Here is a 21,146-nt window from a genome sequence, read left to right as displayed (position 1 = left end):
ATGGGCAACCTAACACACATGAGAGCTGAATGGGAAAGAAATCCTCAAGGCTTTGAATATAAGCGATGGTAGTGCCACTGACAAAAGAACATACTTGACAGCTAATAATGGAGAGCTCTACCTCAAAAGGCACCCACACACCCACAGTCCCATTGTCCTGTTGTTGGATAGCATGATGGTTCAACCTGCCAATGCTGAAGAACATGTGGGGTAATGGCAGGTTTTTCTTTTGATGTGTTTTGCTGCAGATGACTCTCTAGGAGTGGGAAAAGGAAAGGATACATTTGGAAATGTAGGTTATATAAAAACAAAGAAAATTATTTAAAAGAAAATGTAAAAAAAATTAAAGACCTGCTTTTAGACTGGGAGAGGAGCTATTATAATCAGTCAACTAGGATTTATTAAGTACCTACTATGTGTCAGACACTGCTAAGCACTGGGGATACAAAGAAAGGCAAAAATAACCAGTCACTTCTCAAGGAGCTGACAGTCTAAATAGGGGAGACAAGATGCAAAAAAAAAAAATGTGCAAACAATATATACAGGATAAACTGAGAGGAGTTTGAGAGGGAAAGCACTAAGATAAAGGAGGCTGTAGACTCAAGCCTATGATCCTGTAAGAAGGTATTTTCCTTCCCTTCACCACCAGGGGACAGCAAAGGCCAAAATTGACAGTTGAAAACTCATTCTCTACAAGTTGGAGACTTTCCTTTGCCTTCCTCGAGAGGCAAATGCTGTTAGAGAAGGGGGTCATCGAGAGATGCCTACTGATGATAGGTGAAGAACAGAGCTGAGATTCCCACCTACGGGGCCAGGTTTCCAAGAACAGCAGCTTTTCCCATTGCCTGTGCCTGGGAACGACCCACTTCTCTTCTTTCTTACCCCCCCCCCCCCCCCCCCCCCGCCCCCAGCTCTCAGGGCCTGCTCCTGGGTGCAGGGAGGCCCTGTGAACAATGATGAAGTGCTCTTCTTTATGCTCTGGACTCCTGGAAAAAGCACTCTCTTAACGTCCAGTGACTTTAATGACCATAGAGGCCCTGCTCTAAATACCTCCGCCACAATGCCTGAAAGACCACAGAGACTCATGTTGGGCATCAGCATGCCTCTCCCAGGCTGCTCCTTTCAAATGTGCATCCCCAGTTCCCCCTATTAGTTTCCATCTCTGTCTACTTTTCCCAGGAAAGATTTTTCCTTCCTGACAGAAGAAGCCGTTGCAGGGAAGAGAAGAAAGGAGTTGGGATATAAGAGTGTGGGATCTTAAAATCTGTTAGGGAGCTTATAGAATAGATCATTTAATCCACCTGCTTTTTAGAGGGGTAAATTTATACCTTGAGAGAAGTCACTTTCTCAAGGTCACATATGCTAAAGTCCTAACAAGTGGGATTTGAATATAGGTCCTGACTTCAAATCCAGTGCTCTTTTCACTGGAGTGAAGGAAGGTAAAAGGAAAAAGGAGCCTTCCCAGACTTGAAGTGGTGCTGCTTAACACTCAGTACAGGATTGCACAAGGGAGTAAAACTCTTGTAGAAAACTCGCAGTGCCTAAAGACAGTGTCTCACAGTGGACACAGAACACTTCACTTTGTGACGGTGGGCTAATCTCTTAACCTCTTTGGGCCTCAGTTTACCCCATTTGTAAAATGAAGGAATTGGACTAGATGTCTTTGATGTCTAGTTCTAGATCTTACACGTATCCAGGATGGGATTCTTTTGTGCCCATGTGGGATGGGGGAGGCAACACTCACAAAGGCTCTCAAGTATTAGATTTTTCTTCCTACGCTGTTCCTGGCCCAGCTTTCCCTGGCCACACTGTTTCAGTCTCCCCATTTCTTCCAGCTGGCTCTTTCTCCTCAACCCCACTTTATGTAGCATCTACCTCTCCCCCGGAAGAGCATCCTAGGAATTCAGTAAGAGGAAGAAGCGATTGGATTCTGCAGCCTAGATGGTTCCTGACCTCCGCAGGCAGCCCTGGACTTGGGCCCTGCTATGTGATTTCAGGGTGGGGCTCTGGAGAAGCTGCCCGTTGTCATGAGTAGTCCAGAGTTTGGGGGTGGTGGTAAATAAGCCACATCCTGTGTATTTCAGGATGGGACCAAATGAACTTGCTCTTCTGACCCAGATTTTGATGTATATTATAATAGCAGGTCCCTCTATGAAGTGGAGAGCTGAGGCCTGAAATCAAGGGGACCCTGGGAAGTTTGGGAAAGGCATGCTCCCAACTATGAGAGGAAAAAGGGAAAAGAATAAAATCTTATTCTCAGCTCAGTTGACTCTGAGAACACTTAAATTCAGAGGATCACAGATTTAGAGAGGCCATCTAATCCCACATTTGACAGATAAAGAAACTGAAGCCCAGAGGAAACTTGAAACTCAAGCAAAGGGATTTGCCTAAGGTCACACAGGCAAAGTGTCAGAGCAGAGATTCAAATCTAGGCTCTTTACACCACGGATTCCTGTCTTGGCCTTTCCTCAGCCGTGCCAGATCCAGCAAATGGATTTGGGGATTTCAGACCTCAAGTTTGCCAACCCACTCGCCCTCAACTGGAAACCTCCAAGAAGTCTGTAGGGAGGGGACAGACAGTTCTACCTTCCATCCTTATCTTAGAATGGGACCTGGTCTGGTCTGGTCTGAGAGAACTATGGGAAGTACTAGAGCCGAGTTGGGGAGGGCAGTGCTGACTGGCTCTCAGGCAGCAGCAGCAGGCTCTTTGGGAGTTCTCCTGAATGCTCTCAGGGCATTCCTCCAAGGACAGCTCCTCCCCCTGAAGCTTTCAGTGTTCTGGACCCACCTTTACATCAGAAGAACAATCACAACCAATTCCCAGAAGTTAAGGGACTTGGCTGAGGTCACCAAGCAATGGGAAAGAAGTGGAGTCTGATCCGAACCAAACTCGACCAAGTCCCTGCCCACCAAACCAAGGTAGTTCTTACTCAGTAAGACAGGAATCTGGAGGTGCAGGAACAGGTCACGTTGTCTTAAGGAGACAAAGCAGCATTCTCCATCCCGAGGGCTCTTCTCCAGGCACAAGGAAACAGGACAGAATGATTTCCCTCCCAAAACTGGGGGCAAATTTGACAAGCCCTTGTGCAAGAAGCCAACTCAGATAAACTCTGTTCCTTCTCGATCTTGGGTTTCTAGATTCCCAATCTAGGGGGCAGTGAGAGACAAAGAAGTCTATTTTGGGCCAAACCCTGCTCCTGGGTACATCCTAGACTAGGGGAAGAGAGAAATGGAATAGACCCCAAACCCTGCCCTCAGGGAGCTCAACCTCAGTGAGACAGATGGAACAGAACCAAGTCCTATCTTTTGGGAATTTGTACACAGTCAGTAGGGGGAGAGACTTAGGCTTACAGGTTCACATTTGTAAAATGTGAGAGAATAGATAGGTCTAAGGTTCTTCCCAGCTCTGACATTCTGTGATTGTCATTGTCTGACTCTTTGTCTTCAGCGTAGTAACAGCTGCTGGGTAGAGTGAATGAACCAATGAATGAATGAATGAACGAACCAGTTTACTGAGGACAAGATCTCTTGAGACTAGAGTTTGCTCTGTAGGACTCAAGAGGATGTAGGACTTCAAGGGAGTGAAGGAAAAATCCAAAGGTCAGTCCCCCTCCTCTCTGTCCATAATCTCTAAGGAGTGAGAGTGTACAGGAACAACAGTTAGGGGCTTCTGCAGAGATTTAGTTTTCCTGGTTGGGACCCAGTGAGGTATTAAAGGCTTTACTTCCGTTAGATCACTTGAAGGGAGAACGAAAAGCTTGTGTGGGACTCTGATTCACTAGCACTAGGATCCCAATACAAGCTGAGAGATAGCTTTGAGGAGAGGACAAGGACAAGGACCAGGCCAGGCTGAGGGACCTGCCTCTGCATATTCTTTGGGAGGAAAGAAGCATTTTTCTCTGATTAAGAGAACTTCATTCTGAAGTCTGAAGATGAAGAGTTGTGAGAGAATTAGCAAATGGAACCCTAGTAACTAGAATGATAGGCAGCTGTGAGCACATTTTATAAACTTCAAAGCATCACTGAAATGCAAATGATTCTAAAAAATTGTAGAAGCTTAGAAAGTGATCTCATGGTCTCTAGGTTAACCAAATAGGCCAGCATACCCCTTCCTGGACTAACTTGCCCGTCCTTCACTAACCCTTTCCTTAGCCACTTATTGTGTGAGCTTGGGCAAGTCTCTTTGTATCTGAACCCTAGGCTAGCACGTTGGGCCAGAACATAGAAATTCCCTTCAAACTCCAAACTGATGGTACCTACGCCTCCTTTTATGTTGGTATCACTCCCATTTTAGATTCAGATACTTAGGTTAGAGGCAGTTAGATTTAACCAAGGTCCAGTAAGTGTTGGAGGAGGGACTTAAATCCTGGTCTTCTGACAAGCACCATTTTCACCACACCACTATGACTCTCCACAGTAATGTTAGAAGGCCACAGAAGCCTAGGGGCCAGAAGCAGGGCTTGCTTCTTTTCCACCTTCTATTTTGTCCCCTTCTCTAGACACATGCACTTCTGTCCCCTTAAAAATTCCCACAGGGACCCTCTGGAGAATCGGATTTATGATTTCCAGTTTGCCTAAGAAACTTGTATACAGAGTGAGGCTTTTTAAATGGTCATAGAACATACATTTTTGGATATGGCCAATGAGTTGATTTGCTTTGCATTGGTCTGAAGGTTTCCTCCTTCCTTCCTTCCTTCTTTTTTGTTTTGATTGGGGTAGGTGTGGAGAAATGAGAGGGAGATAAAATAAATACCTGTTAACTGAAAATAATAAATTTTTAAAATGAATATGAGCTCTAGCAAGGAGGGGTTATTTTATTCTCTTTGTATTTTATATCTCCAGAGCTTAATAAATGTTAATGATTGGAAAAAAATTCATAGAAGAATTCACAGTCATTCTCCAGCCATGGAACTCCCAGATTCAGGGGAAAATTCTTGGCTCAAGTTGGGTTCTAGTGGAAGAGGAACATGAACTGGGGCAGAGGCACTTGTGGTTTCCTGGGAAATATCTGGCTGTGGTCTGCCCTTCCCCCTTCTCCCCCTACCTCCAAATCTTTTTATGCCCACTGAGAACTGCTTGAAACTGAATAGGATAAAACCAGATTTGATTCCCACAAGGAGTTATTTCCAGAAATGACCGAGATGTAAAAACATTAATAAAACTTAATAAAAATTTTAAAGGACTTCCACACAATCCTCCTGGTTGGGGTAACAATCCTTACTGGGAAGTCTCCTAAGAGGGTGTAAAAGCCATTTTCCTCCCCCAGAATCTTAGAAATGCCAAAGAACTTCCTTTACAAGGCTAAGTTAGGATGCACTGGACAGGGAGGAGAGGGAGCCATAGGGTCACCATGTGTGGGGGGAATAGGCATTTAAGGAAGCAGCCCGAGTCCCCTGTTGGGGATAAGGAGGGGTCAAGGATCCCCGGGTAGTTAGTACTTAGCCTTCGGGCAGGTTGGTACAAAGATGTATTTACAACTTGTCAGAACAATCTGGCCCATCACAGTACTTACAGACAATGGCTACATTCCCGTTCCCCCACCCCCACCCCAACCCCCACCCCAAGCCATCATCCTTTTGAAGCTCCACATTCCTGTTCACACTGGAGGAGAAAGTTCTTGGCTGAAGTTAATCTCACAGTGACATTCCTCACTCCTGAGGCCTGGGCCTGGCTCTCAGATCCATTCACAGTCTTCCCAGCCCAGAAGGTTTTCTCACCCTCACAGGATCAAAGGACTAGGAAGGGGGAAATCTAATAAGGCTCTTCCCTGGCCCTGCCTGATCTATCTCTTCCAGGGCTGGTAGGCTGGAGGAGGAGGGAGTAGAGGCCTGGACCTTGAAGCTCTGAGCCACCTCCACCGTCACACTCCACAGATCACAGCTCCAAGCTTTGTCCATCCCTCCCTATCCCTCAGGAACAAAGGCAGCCTGGAGCCAGCTGCCCCTCCTGCTCTGTTGCTTGAGTGCTGGTTGAGCTGGGACTGACCAGGGTGTGGTAATGGTGACCCTGCCCAGCACAGCAGCCTGTCTGGGTCAGAACCATGAGGCAGTAACACTTCTCAGGGGGTAGCTGTGCCAGCTGGGCTGTGGGAGGACTTGGCTGTGGGCCACACTGTAAGCAGAGCTTCTAGGAAGACCTGAGGCCTGGAAATGGGGAAATGTGCTTTAGTCCCTGGAGGTATCTTCCATGCCAGCCCTGTCAGTGAGAGGAATCCTGGGGGAGAGCTTTGGAGAAGTAAGGATAGAGATTTGGAGTGCTTTGGCAAGGGGTGGGCATTCTGCAGGGAAGTGGGCTGGGAGGAGACCAGGCTCTGACACAAGTTATGGGACTGAGCTTGCTGAGAGGCGCTGGTCCCAGCCCCAGACTTGGGTGAATGGATGCATAGGTGCTGTGGATTTAGGGCCGGAAGGGGATTTCTAGTTTTAGTCTAACTTGCTAATCTAAGGTCCAAAGAATCAAAGGAACTTGCCCAAGGTGACACAGCCAAGAAGCAGATTAGTAGATGGATGGCTAAGGCAGTTCAAGAAGGGTTGTGTCGGCCTCTGGTTAGCTTAGTGACCATGGGCTCCCATTCCAAGGATCTAGAATTCCTCAGGTCTTTTCCCTTTAAGGAAAGCAGAGGGGCTCAGAGGCTGGCGATAGTGAAGATACTACCCACTGTCCAGTCTGCCCCTTGGCCTCCTCTGTAACTCTAGAACACAGGCTAATTACATAATTAAGAATTCATCCAGTGTCCACAGGGTTAAGGACAGGGTTCCTTCTACAAGGGCCTGTTCTCTCCTTTGTCCTCTGGTTGCGAGTTCTGGACCCTTTTATTCCCTGGGCTATTTGTTTCCTAGGGTGAGCTCCAGTATCCTCTCCTCCAGGAAATGTTCATCGCTACCCAATCAGGTTAACGTCTCGTGTGTGAGTCCTTTACGGCCCAGAGAAATGCTATCGGAAGACAAGGAATGGGACGTAATCAGCATCGGGATCCCTTCCATACAGCAAGTCCTTACTCAGAAAATGTTGGACTGACTGACATCAATCACCGTCAGTTATGGTGTCATGCTCTTCCTTTTTTCTGACCTGAGTCTTGTGCTTCAGCATACGTTACAGGATCAGAGGTTAGGATCTAGGGACCTTGAATTCATTAGTCCAATGTCCTTCATTTTATAGATGAGAAAACAGGCCCAGAGAGGTCAAGTGAGTTCAGGGTCATGCAGCCCAAGTAAGTGTCTGATGTAGGATTTGAACCCAGGTTCTTCTTGACTCTGACATGACACTCAGTCCATTACACTGCTGCCTCTTTCAGCTCATTTCCCCCAATCTCCTTGGAGAGGAAGGAAGGATGAATGGATAGAAATGAGCATTTATTAGGGACCTACTATGTGCCAGGCACTGTGCTAAGCACTTCACAAATATTATCTCGATTGGAAATGCTATCATGACCTCCATTTTACAGTTGAGCAAACTGACTTATCCAGCTAGTAAGTCTCTGAGGCCAGATGTGGACTCGGGTCTTCCTGACTCCAGGCCCAGCCCTCTATTCAGTGGGCCGCCTAGCTGCCTCAGAGTTTTGATTTTCTGTAGCCAATCCTTGTGCTGACATAGGGAGTCTCCTGAAACACTCCCATCTTTCCCCACCTCATGATTCTTTTCTGGACATCCTCCCAGCTCCTGCTTTCTTTACCCTGAACCAATTCCATCATCCTCTCTAAAGGCTGGACGTGTCAGAGAAACTCAGGAGTTCTTCCACCTTCCAGGTTCACGCTAACAGAGAAGGTATTCTCCGCTAGCTTCTGTACCCCCTTTCAGTTTCTCCCTTTCCCTCAAGATCCTAGAGCTTCTCAGGAACAAAGAAATGGCAAAGTAAATCTGCTCCTCCAAGTCCACCTGCCTTGGACATCCCCATCCCAGTGACCCCATAGTGCACAGTTCATACCTTCTTATGTATTTCTTTTTTCACATGTTTATGTTCTTTCTCCCACATTAAACTCTCAGCTACCCTAGGAGCACCAAAACCAAAGACTGTTTCCTAATTTCTTTAATTTTTTTTTCCTCTACAGGGTCAAGGGTAAGCTTTTCCCCATGCACAAAGAGCGTGCTACTCTGTTTCTGAGGGGCTGGCCACCCCTGAAGACAATCCATCCCTGGGCATTGGCTGTGGTATCCCAAAGCTCACTTTCTGACAAACTCAACCCCAGGACCTCTTCCCTGCCCCAGAGTAAACCAGTATTTTCTCCCTTGCAGTAGAATATTGGAATTAACTCACCTTGCCTTGATTTCCCAAAGGCTCTGGGTTCACCACAGCAAGGTAGTAGTGATTTAGTGGAAAGAAGAAAAGAAATTTTTCTAGAGACTGAGAGAACAGGATAATGACTGGCCAGCCCCACCTACTTCGTGGGTTAAAGAAAACTCTCAGCTGCACCAAATGAAACAAGCTCAAAGATGGGAAAAGAGCTAATAGGGTCAGCACCTTTCATTTTTCATCAGCACCACAGGGAGAACTAGATGCTTTGTAAGTCCCATGAATAACATGTGACTCTTCTGGAGTTCCTTTATAGAGATGAAGACACCCTTATACTTTTAAATACCATTTCCCCCAAAACTTGTGCTGGGCAATTTTCTGCATTGGATTGTGGGACTGCGAGAAACAAAATGTTACTTTTCTTGATAAAAGGAGAAAGTTAAAAGAACCCTGGGGAAACAGGTTCTCTTGGGACAGAAGCAGCTTGGTAGCTCATCCTGGCTGTACTGTGGTGCTGGCTGACTGAGCCAGGATCTCAGCCGGTGGGTGTTAGGTCAGAGAGGGCACATGCCCTAATTGTTCAGAAACAGTAACACTCCTTGTGACACTCACCAGCCCATGGTGTGGGAAATCTGTCCAACACCACCTGGAGATAAAGAGTAGAAACTGGAGATGTCGGTGGTCTGTAGTGGGCGATGAACACCTGGATGGAGAAGCAAGACAGATTAGAGAAAGAGGCAGAGGAGGGGCTGAGGAAGACTATCTGAATGGAGAATTCTCATATACACCAGATCTATATGCGCTCTAAATGGAAGTACTGTGCCATAGAGAAGGAGACCCAGTCAGGAGAGTGGTAGTCTCCTCCTGGGCTTCCCTTGAGAAGGTCCCTTCACCCCTTTGAGTCTCAGGGTCATGTGTAAGATGGGGATAATAATTCCTGCCCTGCCTCCCTTAAAGGGCTGTTACAGGATCAGGTGAGATAGTGGGTATAAAAGCACTTCCGAGCCCAGCATGCACCCCCCAGTGAAGGCTGGTTATCAGTTAGGAACTTGCTGTTTTTGGAAGAACCTTGGCCAAGTCCTTTCCCTTTTCTGCATCCCAGTTTCCCTATCTGTACGATGAGGGGGTTGTATTAGATGGTCTCTGAGATCCCTTCTAGCTCTGATATTCTATGATTCTAAAGCATTAAAAAAAACTTTAAAGGGTTGTATATGTTTGGAGTTATTTACATGATCTGGAATCTATACGATCAAAGTTTATTGGAAACAGAGAGAATATATTCAGAACTGGAGCACTCCCATCCCCCAAAATGCCTCATTTTGACAACTTAATCCCAAGTTAGATGTGAGGATGATTGAGACCATGTGTCACTGTTAGCCACAGGGGGTGATCCCTATTTGCACCACCCCTGAAGAAGTAGCCATTTGGTACCTAGACCCTAATGCTTCAGGTGGAAACAGGGGGATGGGTTGGGGAGGGAGAGGATCCAGTTTATTCTCAGAGGGAAGCAGTAGTTGGGGGAGGTATGGGTGGGATTTTTGACACCAGAGACTTTGTAAGAGGTCCTAGAAGTGAGGAGATTCAACCCACAAAATCTCACCACAGACAAAATGAGGAATAGGAAGGACCAAAATTGAGGAATTTAGAATCCTCTCCAGCCTTCCCCTGAGCTTCCTCCCCCTCCCTTTGCTTCAGTAAACTTCCTCTCTGAAGGCACACGGAATCCTCCCTCTCCCACCACCCTGCTCCCTCCCCCCGCCATTGGCTACTCTGAACACATGGACATCCTGAAGACAGACAAATGAGGAATAGCTGCTGTATCAACCATCATGGGCAGTGACCAGGAGCCTTGAAAGGATGACCAGATGCAAAGATAACAAGAGTAGCCATGACAGTGATTGATGTGGAAGGGTTTCAGATGAGAAAGGTACCTGGTTTGGACCTGCCTGGAGAGTAGCCAGAACTCCCTGAAATTGAAGGTCAGTGGGATTTGGGGGCTACCCAAGGCTAAATCTGCCTGAGTCAGGGCATTGCTGTCTGGAGATAATACTTTTTCTAGGAATGACTCCTTTGCTCCGGTATGTCTGGGGATGATTCAGAGGGTGTATCACTTTACTCCCTGGCCCTTCTTTTGTTAAGGTAGGGTGAGGGTGTGTATGGGGGGTGGTGATGGGGTGTAGGACAAGCAGTCCTGGATTCCTAGAGATCTGAGCTGGGCTGGGAATCTTGAGGGGGATAAGGGCCTGGGGGAGCTGAGTTCAGGTCGGCCTCAGATAAGTATCAATCCCATTAAGAAGAACTTGGCCATTCTCACTCTCGGGGAACAATCCCTGCACTTCCTGGGGAGGTAACCATGGACAAAGCAACAGAAAACCGCCAGTGGTTTTTATGGTTTGGCTTGAAATTGGGGCAAAGTTGGGTTTGTCCCCCTGGAGAAAAGTTCCTGTTGAGGTATTAAAAAAAAACAAACTCATTTGTTTTTTAAGCCATAGACCAAATGTGAGAGGCAGAGTCCAACGGCTTGGGGGAAGCAAGGACTTTTATACCTATTTTACAATGATAGGGACAGAGGTTTAGAAACTGAAGTGATTAAGTGCCTCTAAAGGAGCTTTTCACAGGGAAGCAGTGGTGGGGAACCTGCGGCCTCGAGGCCACATATGACCTTCCAGGCCCTCAGGTGTGGCCCTTTGACTGAATCCAAAGTTTTGGATGAGGCCAAAGGTTCCCCACCCTTGGGTTAGAGGCTGAGCCTACTACCATGGAGAGAGCCCCTGGACCCCATTAGGAAACTTCCTAGCTGTGGGGCTATGAGACAGGTCACTCTCAGCCTCAGTTTCTTCCTTCTCTGATACCTTATCATGATGTGGAGGTGACCTTCTGGGCTCTGGAAGTCTGTGTCCCTGAAGCACAAACTTTGGTAGGTCCTACCAAGATGAAAAAGCTTTGGATGAAGGCCAGGCAAGGGATTGTATGCCTGTCATCTGAAGCCCAAGGTGGTGAAGTCAGAAGAAGGGTGGCCATTAAGTAATCGCTTGACCACTGCAAAGGGGATGGGGGGGTGGGCTTCCATCCAAATCAGTGGAAGGATGACACGTATTAATCAGCTAGATGGTACAGTGGATAGACTGCTGGGCCTGAGTTCAAATCTGGCCTCAGACACTTTACTGGCTGTGAGACCCTGGGTAAGTCACTTAACCTCTGCCTCAGTCTCCTTAACTGTAAAATGGGGATAAGGTTGTTGTGCGGATAGAATGAGATCATTGTAAAGTGATTAGCACAGTGCCTGACACATAGTAGGTGCCATGTACATGTTAGCTATTGTCATTTTTTGTTGTTGTCATTAAATATTGAAGCAATATCCCTGCTTTTTTCACAGGGGTGAGGATTTAATGAGAGAATGTATATGAAGGCGTATTCGTCATCACTGTTGTCGTTAGCATTATAAACTTCTCTCCCAGCTCCCTCAGACTGAATCTCTCATCTCTCCTCAACAGTGCCTTCTAAACCCGAGTCCCGTTAATTGTTCTTCTCAGAGGACGTGATTATGGCATGCAGGCTATATCTGGCCTCCATTCACCCTCTGCCCTGCTGGCCGCTGCCAATCAGGCCTGAACCCCGACTCTTCCCAGGCTTTCAGTTCCTGTTAGGGTCTGTGCTAATTCCCAAAGCTGATAGAAACCTTCCTTGCCTCAGTTTCTTTAGATGTAAAATGGATGTAGCACTCTTGCTTTCTCTCTTACGGCAGTGACTGGGAACACCTAAACAAAGCTAAGTGTCCTGGGGGATAGCAAATAATTCTTAGTCTTTTTCTAGGAAAGCAAACCTATCATTCTATGCTTTGTCTAGTACTTGTTGCCTGGTCCCAACGCCCCCAATTTGCTCTGCCTTACTCTGTATATTTGTTATAAGGCTTATCTTTTTGCCATTGTTCAACGAGGGAAGGGTGGGGAGGAGAGAAAATAAATGCATGTTAATTAAAAAAGTTAATGGAAAAAATATAAGATCCTACCTTGCTTCTGGTTGATGTCAGCAGAGACATGTGTCTGGTGGGAGCTGAAATGTTCATAGAGGGGTGTGATCTGGGGAACTCCATGGGAGGGCTGGCCAGGCTTGGTGTGCTGAAAGACATGAGAGAGACAGCGCCCAGCCACCCACCTGTAAGCATGAAAATCATCTAAGCTACCTGCGGCAGCCCAGAATTTCTGGAGCTTGACAATGAACTTCATAGTCTCAAAGGAGCCTCATCACAGTCTGGGAAGCAAGGTGGCAGAGCAGGGATTTTTAGTCTCTTTTTACATACAGGAAAACCAAAGCCAAGAGGGAGAAAAGGAATGGTCCCAATTTGCTTAGCTAGCCAGCAGCCTATCAGGACTGAGATCCAAGTGGGGCTGTGCTGCAGCCAGCTCCAACCCTTTAGGAGAGTCCATAGTTAAATTTTCTGTGTGAGCATTTATACCTCAGAAAACAGGCAGTCACTATGCATCAACCTTGATATATTGCTTTGTTGATTGCCTTGGCTTAAGAATGTGCTAATAATGCAGATTAAACCTTTAAAGTGTGTGCCCACACCCCTACACTGTTCTATAAACATTGTTTAAGCTCAGCAGGAGTGCAAGGGAAGGCTCAGGAAATGAAGTGACTATCAAATTGGAGGCCTGGCTAGGATGGAAGAAAAATTATGATGATGATAACTGGGATTTCTATAGTGCTTTGAGGTTGGTAAAGTGCTTTTACATCTATTATCTCATTTGAACCTCACAACATACTTGGATCCAGGTCTCTTGACCTGTGATCTGGGGCTCTTTCTACAATACCACACTCGCTGCCTCTTACTTCCCTTACATCCTTTGGCTCACTTCTTAAACTGCCCTAACCACTGAATGGGTGTTGCCTCAAAGTGAGAACTTGGAAAGGCCTTAGCTTAAAAAGGTCGAGGTCTCCCACTGTGTCCTGGGCCATCTCCAGTCGTCCTGATCTATATCTGGCCACTGGACCCAGATGTGTCTGGAGGAGAAAGTGAGGCTGGTGACTTTGCACAGCCTTCCCTCACTTAAATCCGATTCCTTGCTTGTCATGGCATCACCTCCCTGATGTTGTGGTCCTTTTTGAGAACAAAGGATAAACCACACACACAGAGGAGACAGGGTATTCAGAATTAATCCTATTCTTTGAGAGACACTGTGGTCCCACCTCTGACACAAACTATCTGTATCAACCTGCACAAATCTTAATTTAGTCTTTCAGTGCTCTAGGCCAGTGGCTTCAGACTCAAACAGAAAGAAGATAAGCCGCACATTTGACCCTTCTGCTCTAGGCCAGTATAGAAATGGTGCCAACCCATATTGGTAGTTTTGAATTCTGCATCCCAAGGCTGACTCATGGTGCTTTCTCGAAGCTGACCTTAGTTCCTTCCCTGCTAAAGAAGAGGACTTTATATTTCTGGAAGGCTTCCAACTGTCCCTCTTCTCTTGGCCGTGGTCTTGTTGACTAACATGGTGGGGCTGAGAGAAGGGGTGGAGCTTAAAAGAGTCATGTAATCTGTCTCTGTTGTCCCCCCATTCTGCCTAGGACTGGGCTGGGCATAAATTTACCCCAAGCCTGGAATGGACTCTTTCCCCACGTCTGACTTTTGAAGTCCTCCCTTTCTGTCAAGACCCAACTAAGATGCCACCTCTCAGGTGAAAGCGACTTCTCCTACCTCAGATTTCCCCTAGCACTTTGTCTGGGCCAGCTCCTTCATACTTCTCTTGGTTTCCCTTGTACTCCAACTCTCAGAACTTTGTTTCTTCTTCTGTAAAATATGGCTATAATACTAGTGCTATCCACTTCCCAGGATTGTTTTGGGAGATCACTTTGTAAACCTCGAAGTGCTATGGAAATGAGTTATTATTATCATGTATTATTGTTAATTATTATTATGTGATCGGTCATTTCCTTTGTAAGGGAAAATTGTCAGTGTTGGAATTCCCTCTACTGAAGAATCGCAGAAACTTGTCTCTAACACGACCTTAGAGTTTCCTGGAACACTCAGCTTAAATGACTTACCCATATCACAGCTGGTATATAGGGGAGGGAGGACTTGAAATTGGCTCTTCTGAAACACACTGTTACCATGACAACCGCTGGTGTACCTGTTCTCCCCGAGCCCCTTCCCTTGAATGGTAAACTGCTAGAGAGCAGGGATTGTGTCATAGCACACAAAGATGCTTGTATCCTCAGAGCCCAGTATAAGGACCTTGCCTTTAGGAGGTGTGTAAGAAATGTTGGCTGAATAAAAAATTGAATTGGATTGAACTGAACCTCATCAAAACACTTGAAAGGACTACGTGACTCCCCTACTGCCCCCCTTAGGGAAGGGGGAAGGGAGAAAGAGGAAGGATGTAGAATGGAGAGGGGTGATAGAGTAGTTGGAGCCCTGAGGGGCTCCTCTGGGAGGGTTTCCTAGATGAGGTTAGTTTTGGAAGTGGAGGAAGGAGGAAGGGAAAGGGGCAGGGTTTGGCAGAGCACAGGACTTTTGGGTTTGTTTTGGACCGAAACTAGGGCCACAACCAATGAGCCCTTTGGTGGGGGCCTGGTGTGGGAAGTTGACTAAAGGGGCCTAGCGTGGACAAGAAGCCACAAATAAAAGGGTATGGAGGGGGTAGAGGGGATGCATGCGACCCATAAATAGCCTGGCAATTAGAAGTGGGTGGGGCAGCTGTGCCTTAAAGGGAAAGCAGTTGTTACTTAGCAAAGCCACAGGCTTACCCCAGGCTCTCTAGGGAGGAGCTAGCCCAGCCAGAATCTCCAGAAGTGGGGAGTGGGGGGGTCCTGGGGACAGCCTAGGCTGCAGCAAAGAGGACAGAGCCCCTAAGTCCTCCTGAATTCAAGTCAAAATGACTTCTTCAGGCATTCAAGGCCCTTCATCATCCGGTCTAACTCTACCTTACCAGCCTTCACTCCCACGGCTCTGCCAACACGCATACCTATGCTGAACCAAAATCACTTCTTTCTGGTGTGTTTTCGCTCATGCTGTCCTCCCTTCTCCATATATCCAAAGTCTGCCATCACCCTTCAACACCTGCCTCCAGGCCCCGCACCTTAAGGAAGGCTTCACAGGCTGTCCCAGGCTGCTCCCACCCATCTCTCCTTCCTAGCATTTACTGTCCACACTCCTTGGATGGTGTTTAGCATAAACACTTCTCATAAAATTTGTGCCGGGCATTCAAGGCCCTCTGTAATATGGTTGCAGCCTACCTATCTAGCCAGATCTTGTGCATCCCCTCTACACCATCTAGGTGGCACCAAGCTGCGATGACTCTTTGTTCTCTGAACATATACAGTGTGGGGTGGTGGGAAAAGTGCTGAACGTGGAGTCACCCACCCTGAACAGAACTCGGTTCTGCTAGTTAGTAGTGATCTTGGGCAAATCACATCTCCTTGGGCCTCACATGAGGGGGTCAGGCTTGATGGTCCCGAAGGTCCCTCCAGTTCTAGATCTAGGATCCTGTTCTCTTTAATCTGACTGTTCCCTACACTTGGAATCCCCTCTGGTCCCCCACTTCACACGTACTTTGCTGTTTTGAATTCCTGCTCATCCTTGAAGAGGCAGCTAGATGGCTCAGTGGATACAGCACTGCATGTGAAGTTGGGAAGTTGTTGTCTGGTCATTTCTGACCCTTTGGGTTTTTTCTTAATAAATTTATTTTTATTTTTATTTTACAACACTTAGTCATTTCTGACTCTTTGTGACCCCATTTGGGGTTTTCTCGGCAAAGATACTGGAGTGGTTTGCCATTTCCTTCTCCAGTTCATTTTACAGATGAGGAAACTGAGGCAAACAGGGTTAAGCAACTTGCCAAGGATCACACAGCTATTAGGTGTCTGAGGCTGGATTTGAACTCAGGAATATGAGTCTTTCTGACTCAAGGCCCAATCCTCTATCCACTGTACCACCTAGCTGCCCGGAGTCAGGAAGACCTGAGTTCAAATCCAAGCTCAGACACTACTAGCTGTGTGACCTTGGGCAAGCCCCTTAACCTTGGGTCACCTGAATCCACTGGAGAAGGAAATGGCAAACCACTCCGGTGTCTTTGCCCAGAAAACCTCCAGGACAGCAAAGAACAGGACATGAATGAACAACTCAGCCATCCTCTAAAGCCCAACTGATACACTACATCCTCCAAGGGAACCTTCCCTGGTTTGTTTCCTTCCCTTTTTCTTAATTTCATAAATGTCCTTCCTTCTCAGACAGCACACGTCCCTTGATTTCGTCCATCTCTAATGCACTTAGACTGTAAGCTCTGTGGGAGTGGAGACTACATCTTAGGGAAGCACTGTACGGCACCAGCAGAGTGCTCTCCAAGTGGGAGTCTCATGGAGTTGGTGGTGATTGTAACTGTTGTCCAAATTGTAATGAAGGAGCTCTGGTGTAGTGGAGAGACGACTAGCTTTGAAGTTGGAATCCTGGCTCAGGGACCTTGGGCAGGTCATGGGAGGAGTCTTCGCTCTCTCATCAGTGAAGAAGGGGTTGGGCTAGATGATCTATAAGCTTTACCACTTGTGTGACCTTAGGCAAGTCTAAATTCTCTGCACCTTAGGGTAAGAGGGCCTCAAACATTTTTCCAGCTATAAAATCCATGATCCTATGAGTCTGACTCTGGCTCCCCAACTGGACCGTGAGCTCCCTGAAGGAAGGGAGCTGTCATATCTACACAGGACAAAGCACATGGTGCGGGGAGGAGAAGGAAGGGTGATCAATAAAAACTTACTGATTGAATAGAATCCCTTGCAGTGCTGGGTGCCACAGGCAGGCTGGGAGATAACTTCCCCCAAAACCCTCTGGCTCTGAGACTCTTCTGAGTGGAGTTATTGGATGTTTGCTGGGTCCCGGCCCCTGCTTTCCAAGCTACCCAAGCTTCCTGTCTCACTCATGTAGGAGGCCGCAGCACTCTTACTTTTCGTAGAAATGGCCTATGGTGGCATTCAGAGATGACTCATGCCTCACTGAGATATGAAGATGGGGAGAGGCAGAAAAGAGGGGGCTGTTCTCTCAGCCCCAGGGCCAAGGTGGTGGTTTTCCTGTAGGAGGACTCGCTAGGGAGAGAGTTCACTTCTCCTCCTATCAGCTCCCTTCCGAAGCGTTTTGCTGTAACCCTAAGTTGGCCTGCCCCAAACCACTGAAGAGTTGACTTGTCTCTGCCACTGACTTGCTCTGTGACCTAAGAAAGTCACAGGATTACAGATGCAGAGTTGAGAAAGATCTTAAAGTTAATCTGGCCCAACCACTCCATTTACAGACTAGGAAACTAAGGTGTGGACATGTTAAATGACTTGCTTAGGGCATTATAGATACTAAGAGATAAAGCCAAACTTTGAACCCAGGTCACACGCATCTAAACTTAGCACTCCTTCCATAGTACCACACCATCACAGTCTTTGTGAGCCTCATTCGCTACATCTGCAAAATGGGGCTATTTAATAATGAATAACCCCAGAATGGTGTCCAGGGCAACAAATAGAGAAACAACTAGGCTGTGGTCCCTACCATTTGTCTCCCCACTTACTACCTCTATGACCTTAGTTAGACCAAGGTTAACTTTTCAAAGTTCCATTTCTTCATACATAAAATGATGGTCTTGGACGAGAACAAATGATTTCCTCCTTGCTTCCCTAGTTTAGCTGGGAAAAGTTTAGAAGGACCAGTCCTGTAAACCCTGGGGTGATTCCTGAGTGATCAGTTTGGTTGAAACTTCGCAGCCAAGAGTAACACTAGTTCTAGTCCATGGGGAGAGGCAGATGGGGGTGAGGGCCTAGCTCAGGAGGCTCCCAAGGGGATTTTTATTGTTGAGTTGTTTCAATTGTATCCAACTCTCCATGACCCCAATTGTGGTTTTCCTGCTAAAGATACTGGAATGGTTTGCCACTTCCCTCTCCAGCTCATTCTACAGATGTGGAAACTGAGGTAAAGAGGGTTAAATGACTTGCCCAGGGTCACACAGCTATTAAGTGTCTGAGGCTGGATTTGAACTCAGGTCTTTCTAACTCCAGGGCCAACACTCTATCCACTGTGCTGCCTAGCTGCCCCAAGGGGAAGAGGTCTCATTGTAGCCACATTTGCCTCCATAGTTGGAGGTTTAATGCTCAAGCCCCAGTGACCAACCATTCAGGAGATTGGGGTATGGCCAGGAAAGGTAGCCCTCTATTATGCAGTATTTCCAAAGTGCTTTCTACTTTCACTCATTTATTTTGCAATCACATTAGCCCTGAGAGGCTGGTAGAACAAAGATTATTATCCCCATCTTGGGGAAAACAGGCTTAGACAGAGTGTGACTGAGGTTGGATAGCTTGTTGACGCTGGAGCCAAGGTTAGAACCTGGATCTCCTGATTCCTGGGGGGATAGAGAGCTTTTTCTCTCCTTCCCTCTGCTCACTGACACCCCCGCCCTACAGACCCCACCCCCGCCCACCATCCCCCAACCATGTCCCATCATCCAATCAGAAGCAGGTATGGGAGTGACAGCCCTTTCTTAGAGAGAGGCAGCAACTGATGGACCACCCAAGTCTGGATCCCTGGCTTCAGGGCTAGGTCTAGTGAGGGTGAGTCTGGTACTCAAGACCTCTGAGGAAGATCTTTGTAGAAGTCATCATGCCCAGTCAGAGTCTTTAGACTATCAGATTTGGAAGCAGACTTAGTGGTCATCTCACTCAATCCTTAGAGAGGCAGCCTATTGTCTATTAGAAAAGAAGTGGGTTTAAATCCTGGAGGTGCCACAAGGTCGCTTCAGTATCCTCACCTGCAAAGGCAGGCGGGGGATAATTACACTTTCTAGCTCACAGAGGAAACTTCAATAAAAATGAGGACCGGCCATTCTCTTTTTACTAGAACCAGAGAGAAGGTTACAAAAGAAGTTCATGGTAGAACGAAGATTCAGATCCTGGGTTTCCTGACTCCTAGCCTGAGGCTTTTCCCATGAAGCCTCAATTAACCAGGGCTTCTCTGCTTGGGTTGTGGGTGTGGCTCCTGTCTCGGGGAAGGTGCTGAGTACCCACAGCTCTCTGCTGATTACATAAGCCTTGGCAGAGAGGCTGGTGAAGCCTCAAAGGGCTTCCTAGAGAAGCTGATAAGACCCTGAGTGGATGACGTCCTTGAGAGGAAACTGGGCTTGTTGATTTGATGGGTCTGCTGAAGCTTCCACTGGAAAGGCTGCAAGCCACTTCCGGCCCCTACAGACACCTAGTTCAGGTGGGCCTTAGGTCCTATGCCTTCATGTTGGACCTTTGTATAGTCCATAAAAGAAACAAGCATTTATCAAATGCTATTATGTGCCAGGCCCTGAGCTAAATGCTTTACAAATATTCTTATTGGATTCTCACAGTAGCCCTTGGGCAATCCAGGGAGGTAGATGCTGTTATTATCCCTAGTTTACAGTTGAGGAAACTGAGTCAAATAGATGTTAGGGGATTTGCCCAGGGTTACAGGTCTGAGGCTTTATTTGAATTCAAGTCTTCCTGATTCCAGGCCCAGCACTCTAGCCATGGAGCTCCCTAGCTGCCCCTGAGGGAAGCTAGGGAAACCGCCACCAAGGGTTGATAAAATAAAAATGTCTTTCTTTTAGTCTTTGTATCCCCAGTGCTTATTATAATGCCTGACCCCATAGAAGATGTGTACTTAATAAATACTCATTGAATTGACTTTGAAGCTATATGAAAGCAGGAACTTCGCTACCACAGTTATGTGCACACAGTAGGCACTTCATAAATGTTTGATTAATTCAATGAAATTGCCTCCCTCTGGGAAGGAGAATTATTTGACTGTGAATGATATATGGACAAATCAGCCAGTCCTGAGGCACAGAGAGGGACTTCTAAGGTTCTTGTCTTCCAAAAAGAATTCTTTCATTGGGACATTGCAAAGGACACATGCTCCATGACATTGGCAAACACCTGAGGTAAATGCATTTCCCGCTTTAAGGCCTCTCTTAATGACCCCTCATCAGATCACCAAACAAAGCTCCTCAAGGGTATCTGCCATTCAGTCATATGTGATTTTAACCTATATGTGAGAGAAACCTTTCCGAGGACAGCCTTTAATGCTCCACTTTTCAAAGCCTTTTTTTTTTTTAAATAATTTGTATTCCTACTCTGCCTTTAAATTCCAAGACAAAGGCTGCCTCTTCCACGAAAACTTCTCTGGTTCTTCTTCTTATGGCCTTTCCTCTCTGAACATTGAATACCATGTTGTTTTATATGCCTCTAATATATCTTGCCTGGATAGATCTGCGATTCCCTCCCCCTACCATAGATCATGACACATCTACACTTTTGCTTCCTGTGATTCTTGTCCACATTCTCCTATGAATCCTTTGCCCAAAGAACTCAGCATCTTTCCCTAGATCTCTCGACACTGCATGGACACCAGTGTTGATTATACCTCTAATACATTTATTATGTATTATTTTGTATTACAATCACTTGCAAATTTATCACATACTTTGTGTCACAGTTAGCATTCACATTGCACTTTAAGGTTTGCGAAGCACTTTACAAGCAGCATCTCATTTGATACAACAATCCAAGTTCCCCCTGAACTAAGTGAATGATATGTGTATGTTTAATTCAAGTGAGATTGTTAACCCCTTAAAGTTGCTTTCCTTAGAAAAGCAGATCAAAGAACCTGTGCTAGCAGCCCTCCTGTGTGCTGGTGTTATTGGCCTTACACAGCCACAGTAGCAGCAAGTAACGTTGTTACAGTATCCAAGGAGATTTAAGAGGTCGCTATCCCTGCCACTCCAGATCAATAGCTCACGTGCCACCTTTAAACTTTTAAAAAATCATGGTTATCCCATACGTGTATGTGTAGGAGTTTACAGAGTTTTATCAAGTAACAGTTTACAAAGTCTTCTGCCATCCCTTCTCTCATTTGATTATTATAGCC

General features: G+C 46.6%; 1 protein-coding gene across 4 annotated transcripts in view; it reads right to left on the bottom strand.

Annotated features, from left to right (window-relative positions):
- Window positions 1–21,146, bottom strand: part of TCF7 (transcription factor 7) — a 119,464-nt gene that overhangs the window by 22,758 nt on the left and 75,560 nt on the right. For all 4 annotated transcript variants that reach the window (XM_036748750.1, XM_036748747.1, XM_036748749.1 and 1 more), the window contains 2 exons: window positions 12,240–12,348; window positions 8,843–8,933 (listed from right to left, as the gene is read on the bottom strand). In XM_036748750.1, coding sequence (XP_036604645.1) covers window positions 8,843–8,933; window positions 12,240–12,348 — 200 coding nt within the window. The remainder of the gene's footprint in view (window positions 1–8,842; window positions 8,934–12,239; window positions 12,349–21,146) is intronic.

Source organism: Trichosurus vulpecula, chromosome 3 (assembly GCF_011100635.1).
Source record: "Trichosurus vulpecula isolate mTriVul1 chromosome 3, mTriVul1.pri, whole genome shotgun sequence".
Lineage (NCBI taxonomy): Eukaryota > Metazoa > Chordata > Mammalia > Diprotodontia > Phalangeridae > Trichosurus > Trichosurus vulpecula.
The sequence above is the reverse complement of the archived record's forward strand: the minus strand, read 5'-3'. Positions and strand labels throughout refer to the sequence as shown.